The sequence below is a fragment of the Vollenhovia emeryi genome, unplaced genomic scaffold, assembly GCF_000949405.1.
Source record: "Vollenhovia emeryi isolate VEMERY1.0 unplaced genomic scaffold, V.emery_V1.0 DF939160.1, whole genome shotgun sequence".
Taxonomy (NCBI): Eukaryota; Metazoa; Arthropoda; class Insecta; order Hymenoptera; family Formicidae; genus Vollenhovia; species Vollenhovia emeryi.
Genome location: NW_011967206.1, coordinates 1,234,547 through 1,242,536, shown reverse-complemented (window position 1 = coordinate 1,242,536; position 7,990 = coordinate 1,234,547). Strand labels below are relative to the sequence as shown.

At 32.5% G+C, this 7,990-nt stretch overlaps 1 protein-coding gene across 4 annotated transcripts in view; it reads left to right on the top strand.

Moving 5' to 3' along the window:
• LOC105564709 (1-acyl-sn-glycerol-3-phosphate acyltransferase alpha) overlaps positions 1–4,474 on the top strand; it is a 20,383-nt gene extending 15,909 nt beyond the window's left edge. For 2 of the 4 annotated variants that reach the window (XM_012017306.1, XM_012017305.1), the window contains 5 exons: positions 2,483–2,668; positions 2,754–2,887; positions 3,335–3,516; positions 3,796–3,961; positions 4,128–4,474. In XM_012017306.1, coding sequence (XP_011872696.1) covers positions 2,483–2,668; positions 2,754–2,887; positions 3,335–3,516; positions 3,796–3,961; positions 4,128–4,291 — 832 coding nt within the window. In that variant the 3' untranslated portion in view covers positions 4,292–4,474. Of the gene's footprint in view, positions 1–1,385; positions 1,469–1,956; positions 2,185–2,482; positions 2,669–2,753; positions 2,888–3,334; positions 3,517–3,795; positions 3,962–4,127 lie in introns of all 4 variants that reach the window. The other 2 variants (XM_012017304.1, XM_012017308.1) reach the window with 2 other exon arrangements.
• Positions 4,475–7,990: the final 3,516 nt, after the last annotated feature.

The following is a 7,990-nucleotide window of genomic DNA, read 5'->3' as shown; positions in this document are numbered from 1 at the left end:
CTATAATGTTGCTATATATGTATAGTGTTACGTGGTAAGATTTTTGAAAGAGAGCATTTTATTGTTGCAATCTTGTAGCAATCTCACAGTAACATTTCACAACATTTATGCAATGTCGCAACTTGCAATGAAATATTGTGACAATATTCCTGCAATTTTGTTGTGCTATATGGGTACTAATACTACTAATAATTTAAGAGCGCATTCTGCTTTCAGATCTATAAGCTCTGTATCTCTTTAACTGTTTGCTTTGTCGCTCGTTGCTCTTTTCTTCTTGTTCTACAGTACTACATAGTTTATAGAGCTTTACAGAGCGTTACAGAGCAATTTTACAAAATAGTTTCGAAACAAACATTACACTAGTAGTGAGTAAGTTTCAGTCGACCTAACTAGCCCGTGTTTAATATAAGAAAAATACAATGCGACGTTTCGACCAAGGGTTTAGGTCCTTCTCAAACAAGTTATTAATAAATAATCCAGCCAATGCGATAAGAAGTCATTTGATAAAAGTCAGACAGAAAGTGAGTCATAATTATCAAAATTACAGGTACAAAGTGAAAACATGTACGCAGTCTACAAAGGCTGGAGAATGACTGCTTTCGGAGAATTACTCTAGTAACACAATATATTGGCGTAATATTAGGGAATAATGTAAACCTAGTATTCCAAATATTGTAAGATGGACTTCTACTATTTAGCCAATTTGTCTATTCAGCAATATTGGTCTAATATTGTATTGTATCAATTTGAGGCCAATATTCTTATTGCATTGTTAAATACTAGCCAATGCACTTCGAATACAAATCTAATATCATATAAATATTATTGTGCATTTCTAATATAATCGACACTGGACCAATATTTAATTAATATTTAGCCAGTGCACTGTGCTACTAGGGTAACTATGAAACTCTTAAATTGTACAATTTTATATGTACTATTTAGATTCGTGATTACATTTCTGTGTCTCATCTATTTACTAACTTGCTATAAATATCTGCACACGTATGTAATGTACATTACCGCTTACATTTGTTCTTTAAGATATGAAGATTCAAAGTGCAAAGTCTGGTGTAATTCTGAATCAATATGTTCCGTAGAATGCATACTATATATAATTAAAAATTACGTCGATCTCCTGACAGGGACCTTGTCCTCCGATAAATATATGTAGGAAACATTGGAAAATCGAACTTTAAACCTCTTTGGAAATATAACTGAATTGTCACTGCGATATTGCAATCTCATTTCACGCTTAATCAACGATAATAAAATCAATCACAGAGATTAAAGATCACTCTCATTTAAAGTACAGTATTCTTAATTATGAATCAAATGCAATATTATTCTAACTAAGCATTAACATTGTTAAATATGAATTGCAGATTATAGTGATATAAACGAGCAACACCAATCCGATATTTGTTTGTGGTTTTAAACCTGTACGCACGTGGTTTTCAAATTGCACGTGAGTACTAAAGACATATGATGTTGAATAAAGACATCCTATAAAGCGAAGAGAAACCGCATTCGTAACTTTTCCTACGAAGTACCAGAAACTCCTAAAAATTGCAAATTATAATAATTGCAAATAATTCTGCGCTGGTTTATTAATAGAGTAAAATTATATCCTGGACGAAATGTTAATAAATTATATATACTTGTATATGGGATATAATTATATCCTTATATGAGGACTGTCAGGAAATCGATGTAATATGACTTAAAAATTTTTAAATTTCTAATATTTTTTACGTTTTAAATTTCATCGTACATAAAGTAATCTTTAATCTTTATCCTTAATCTTTAATGTTAAATTAAATTAAATTTGTATGTGTTTTATTCTAGTATGATATGTAATTCATTGTTTATTTTATAAAAACACTCCACAGAACAAAAATTTTCGATGTCCGACAATTCATATCAAATAATGCAATAATATTTACGTATCTACAGAGATACGAAGAAGTTTACGTAATAATGAGTTCTGATTATCTGATTGATGATCATACACGGAACGGTTGTTTGCGGACAGTCTGTGATTTGTTGCGGAGAAATTGAAAAAATAAGTCACGTAGAATAATAGCGACCACGTAACTCTAGCTCGTAAACGATATACTCGAAGAAACACGACCAAATGATCTCACGTGTGTCATCTTTTCTTAACATCAGAAGCATCGTTAAGTAAGTGCTTCTAGGCCATAGAGAAAGAGAGAAGCTATCTTTTTATAAACTTTTATTAAACCATGAAGACCACAAGTGAATTTATAGCATAAGTGCGCAATGATGCACGCGAGTTCTTATACACTATAGAGAACTGCAAAAAATGAACATTATTCTTTTAAGGGCAGTTTTTTAAAAATAAAATAGTTAGAAAATAGAAGTTTTGATGAAGATGATTCGAAACAAATTTTAATTCTTGAATTTTAATACAGTTTTATCCAAATGCAAAATGGATAACATTTATCTTTTGTGATTTCAGGATACTATGCGGCATTTACTCGACGAGCGGCATCGCGCTGTTATTTATCTTTGTAATGCTATGTGCCTTGAGCGAGAGAGTAAGATATCGAGTGAAATTCATTTTCTTCATAGTAGCGAGCGCACTAGCCGCGGGATTATGGATACCGTTCATGCTATTTCGAATCGGCAGCTGGAAAAACGCGCTGTAAGCTCACGTATATGGATTTTTGCCAAAAATTAAAGCGACATTTCGAGCCTTATTAAAATATAAGTGAAATGAAATCTTACAGTATGCCGGCCAGAGGCGTGGTGACGATAGCAAAGATCATCGGGATGAATTTCCGTATTCGCGGCAAGGAGAACATCGTCAAAGACTCGGGCTGCGTCGTGCTCATCAATCATCAGAGTTCATTAGACCTTTGCGGTAATCGCGATCGATTATTGAAATTATTATAAGTTTGTTGGATTCAATTAAATATGCTTTGAACAAACCCGATGAAATAATACACGAGTAAGAAAGTAGGCTATCTTATCACCCTGGTGAAAAGTTTTCTCAGAATTAAAAAAAATTTTCAGTAATTTTATGGTTTTTTTACAAAAATTTTCAGGAGTACCAAGAAAGTTTATATCTTTTCTAGAATTTTTCATATGCATGAATTCTGAGATGCATATTCTGAAACTCATTTTATAATTTCAAACATTCATATCTCAGAATATTCACGTATATGAAAAATTTTAAGAAAAGAAGTGGACTTTTTAAGTATTTCTGAAAAGTATATCAATTCGTATAAAAACTGCGAGAAAAATTTTCACCAGGGCAGAATGAAGAAGATACCGCGTAATGATATGCATAATAAAATTGGCCATGCAGTTTTAGGTGAACTGTGGTTAACGATGGACAATTGCACCGTTATTTCGAAGAAGGAGATTTTGTACCTTGGACCGTTTGGTCTCGCGTGCTGGCTCTGGGGAACGGTGTTCATCGATAGAAAAAATGCCACAGAATCATGCCAGATTATTAATGCTACAGCGGAATCGATTCGTCTGGCGAAGGTGACTTCACCTTATGCTGTAACGTTTTTCGTAGCGCTTCGTACTGACAGCGTGGAGATTTATAATACAATAACATATAAAAAATATATTAAAGTGCATTAAAATAACATGAAAATCAAATTAACTCATAGATTATTTATATCGACGTAATTTCAAATAAATCCATATACTTTAAATAATTAGAGAGTTGGACTAATTAGAGAATAATTAGAGTAATTAGATAGCATGCCAATTATATATTTTATATTAGACATTAATACTTTCGGTTGATTCTTTTAGCGGAGGCTTCTTCTATTTCCCGAGGGTCATCGACATTCGGGCAATTCATTGCTTCCCTTCAAAAAAGGTGCTTTCCATGTGGCGATTGAGTCTCAAATGCCGATTCAACCCGTTGTCGTGTCAAAGTATTACTTCCTAGACGGAAAATTAAAAAGATTCCATTCAGGTAAACAAGCATTAACTGTTTTAATGTATGTAAGTAAATAATATATGAAAGACTCGACCATGTCTGTATGATACTTGTGTATATGTTTCTGTATCTGATCTTTTTTCTTGTACACAGTTAATTTTCACGTATAACACGTCTAAAAAGAGATGAGTTTATATTTCAGGAAGTAGTTATATTACTATTCTACCGCCGATTCCCACCGAGGGTATGACCAAAGATGATCTTCCAAAGCTCATGGGGCAGGCGTACGAAGTTATGAACAAAGCCTTCGTAGAATCCACGTCGGAATGCCTCGAGGAACAGATACGAAGTTTGAAGTGCGAGTGATAAGAGTAACACAGAACAACTATCGTGATCTAAGTTCTAATCAATCAGAGAGCTCGCGACTAACTGATCTGCCGCTTGCAAATCCACCGAGATTACACGTGTGAATGACTTTATTGTGTCAAATAATTGTTACCAATTTCCATCGACGCGTGTGTATCCTGCACATTCTTTCATATACACGACGTATGTACATATCAGCTTAGAAAGCTTTTAGTTCAGAAGATACATCTTTATACATATTTCGGTCGATTGATCAATAATAACTATATTTTCCGTGCTCTTCCATTACTTCTTATACAAGTTTATCTTTAAAGAGAGATTTTGCGAAGCTCAAACGATTTTTTAACGGTGCAATTTGTACTTTTTATACCTTACAGAAAAATATAATTTATTAATTTAACCGAGATTCTTTATATCACACCATGCAGACGCGGGGTACATTTTACAGTGGATACGTAAAATTGTAGTACCAAGTGTACAGTATGTAAAAGTGTGTCTATCCCATGTATTCCAGTAGGTATAAATTACTTATATTACATGTTGATTAATAACTTTGCGTTAATTGTCATCAATCTGGATATTTGTAATCAACTGTTATCGTTATTATCTCACATGCGCGATTAATTTTTAACAGATAAGATTTCTATCTGTAATGGAATAAAATATAAAACGACGAGAAAGATCTCCTTACAAATACAATTATTATCGTTTAAATAGTGGCATGTGCACTGAGAGAAAAAATAGTCATTTTTACAAAAAAAATAGTCATTTTTGGAGCCAACCATATTTTTTATAATTCCTCCAACGTAAATTATGGTTGACCTAACAATGTGATAGTTCTCATAACCACAATATTGGTTGTCATAAACCAAAATATGGTTGGCTCCAAAAATGACTATTTTTTTTCTCTCAGTGTGAGTTACACATCTTTTTTTGTAAAAGAATGAAAGATATATTAAGCTTTCAAATATTTGAGGTTGAATTTAAAAATATCGTGACGTGTTAGTTCGCGATATGTAATGTTCTAAAAAAATGGTTTGCCATTCAAATGCTCATCCGTGCTATGCATAATTACGCAAAATATTTTATCCAACGTACCAGATTGTAATGAAATTGAACTACTTAATAACAATATAAATAAATATACACATAAATATTTCTATATGTACATGTATAAACATTTCTATGTAATCTTTTTGATATAATTGTAAAGTTAGATTTTGTCAAGTATATATTTATACGTAACACATTCGTTTAATCCTCTTCGAAAAGAATCGTTCTATTGACGGGACAGAAAAAATTAATTACTCAATGTGTTACCAAGAAAAACATGTAATTAATGTATATGTTTCTTTGTACTCGTAAGAATATGTCAATAAGAGCAATGCTGCAGAACAGCGGAATGTAAATGTCGCTGCAAATGTGTGACTTATACATGTCTATACATATATTAAAAACTAATGTTTGTTGTTACCGCTATAATAAATTATATTTTAAATAATATGGCGCATTCAGAACGGCTATATTACCGTTTTTATCACTAATTATTAATCACAAATTTAATTAGATTAAATCCCGAAGAAAAAAAATTATCTCATAAATATATTAAATAACACTATGATCGAATATCAAGCAGTCATATCATCGGACTTTTCAAGACAGTTATAAAGCTTGCCCGATACTTTACTAATATCAAAATTTAATCCTTTATATGCAGGGTAGTAATGGGTAGAACTTGCCATGCAATTTTTTAGCTTTTTACCAGAGACGCGATTGCAACAATATAAGCAAGACGTTCTCACAGGCATTATCTTGTTTTGCCATGCGGCTGAATCACATGTTTGGCTCAAAGGTTTATTCGAACGACCATTAGCTTCTTCACGCGTAGTCCTGAGTGTAGAATAAATATTATACTTCTTCATTCGAGGCCAAATTATTTCCGATGATGAAGCATCCATGTCGATGGCGCAGATATCACAGGTATTGTTTTTCCTCGTTTTCCTTTCATCCTTGATATTTATTTCTTTTGCATTTCTTTCATTTGTATAATCACCCAAAGCTGGCGATCCGTTTCGTATGCAGTTCAAATACGAGCGTTTGTCAGCTTGTGCTTGTTCAGTCGTTTTCATTGTTGGAATTATCATCTTAGGAAACTTACATCTTGTCTCATCTATCGTTCGATACAGTTGGCTGTTTGTTTGTTGAAAATTTGAAGTTGAAGTTTTTACGGATATTTTCTTATTAAATACTGGAGTTGTCAATTCAGGGATAAAGCATTGAATTTGTTTATTATTATTTTCCATTGACCAGTGATTGCTGATGAAATTTCCTGTTCCAAATGTTTTATACTCTTGGTTATTTTCTTCAGAATACGTGCATCTTTTTCCAGATAAGATTTTCTACACACAAATGTAATTTTACGCAATTAATATGCAATTTTTATACATTTTCACATTTTGCTATTTTAATAGCAGATTGTCTTATACACCGAATTATCAACATTAACTTACCTTCACTATTTCATCAATCTTTTCCTTTTCCTCGCATATATTTTTCCACGAGGAAGTAATATTAAAAGATGGTTCTATCTCAGCTCTAAAATCTTGAATTAAATCATCCTTTTTCATGCTCGTTCTGTTTACAATATATGTTCTGGCTTTTCTACGCTTAGTAAATTCGTCGACACCCGCCAAGTCACAGTAATCGCTACAGACATCAACTTCGAGATCCACCGAAAGCGAAGAAGTTAAAGATTCGTTTCCAATTTCGACGGGCGAAGAATCCGCGAAACATCCGCTATTTCGTACCGTGTCGACATTTATGAACTTTGGAAAATCTTTCTTTTCCCCAAAACTTAGGCACTCGAGCGTCAATCCACTGATTTCGTCATCTACTTTTTTCTCCGGCGTGCTACATCTGTATTTATCACATGGCAATTTATATAGTGCATAGGGGCATTGTTCTCTGCATGAACATCTTTTATATTTTTTAATTTTACTCTTTAAGAACGTTTGTCTCACATAATTTTTCGATAATTCATCTGCAAACCTATGCGAGTGAATTGCAGGTCGCTCATCATTTATTATTGATAACGGACTGATTTGCTCGTTATTCTCCGCAACATTTCGACTTCCAAGACGTTTACAATTGTGCGATTTCTTGTCATTTTCTTGTTGCAAACATATAGTAATGTCTGCTTGTGCAGAAGCATTGGATGTACATAAAGTATCTGCCAAATTATCCAATTCTTCGCTGATGTCGGTGTACGTATTTTCGTTCCTTTTATTGAATTTGAAGGTTTTCTGTTCTTCCTTTTTTCGCAAAAGACACGCCTCACGTTGTTGTTGTTCTTGATTGGACGTTACACACATATTCTTAGTGCTCTTTGCAGATTGTTGAGTTTTCCGAACATTTCGTACATTTTTAACGACCTTGTTTTTTAAGTATTTCAAGCTGTCATATATCGTGTGTGTTGAAAATCTAATTGGTTCTTGACACTCTTTTCTGACCTTATATGGAAATTTGTAATATACATTTTTCTTTCTAAATTTAATACAGTTTAATATTTTCTTAAAATATAAAATTATTGTTATATTCCTTATATAAATTATTATTACATAGATGTAATGTAACAAAAATAACAAATGCAATCGGTAAAAAATATTTATTAAATTCTATATATGGATATTTTATGTTAAA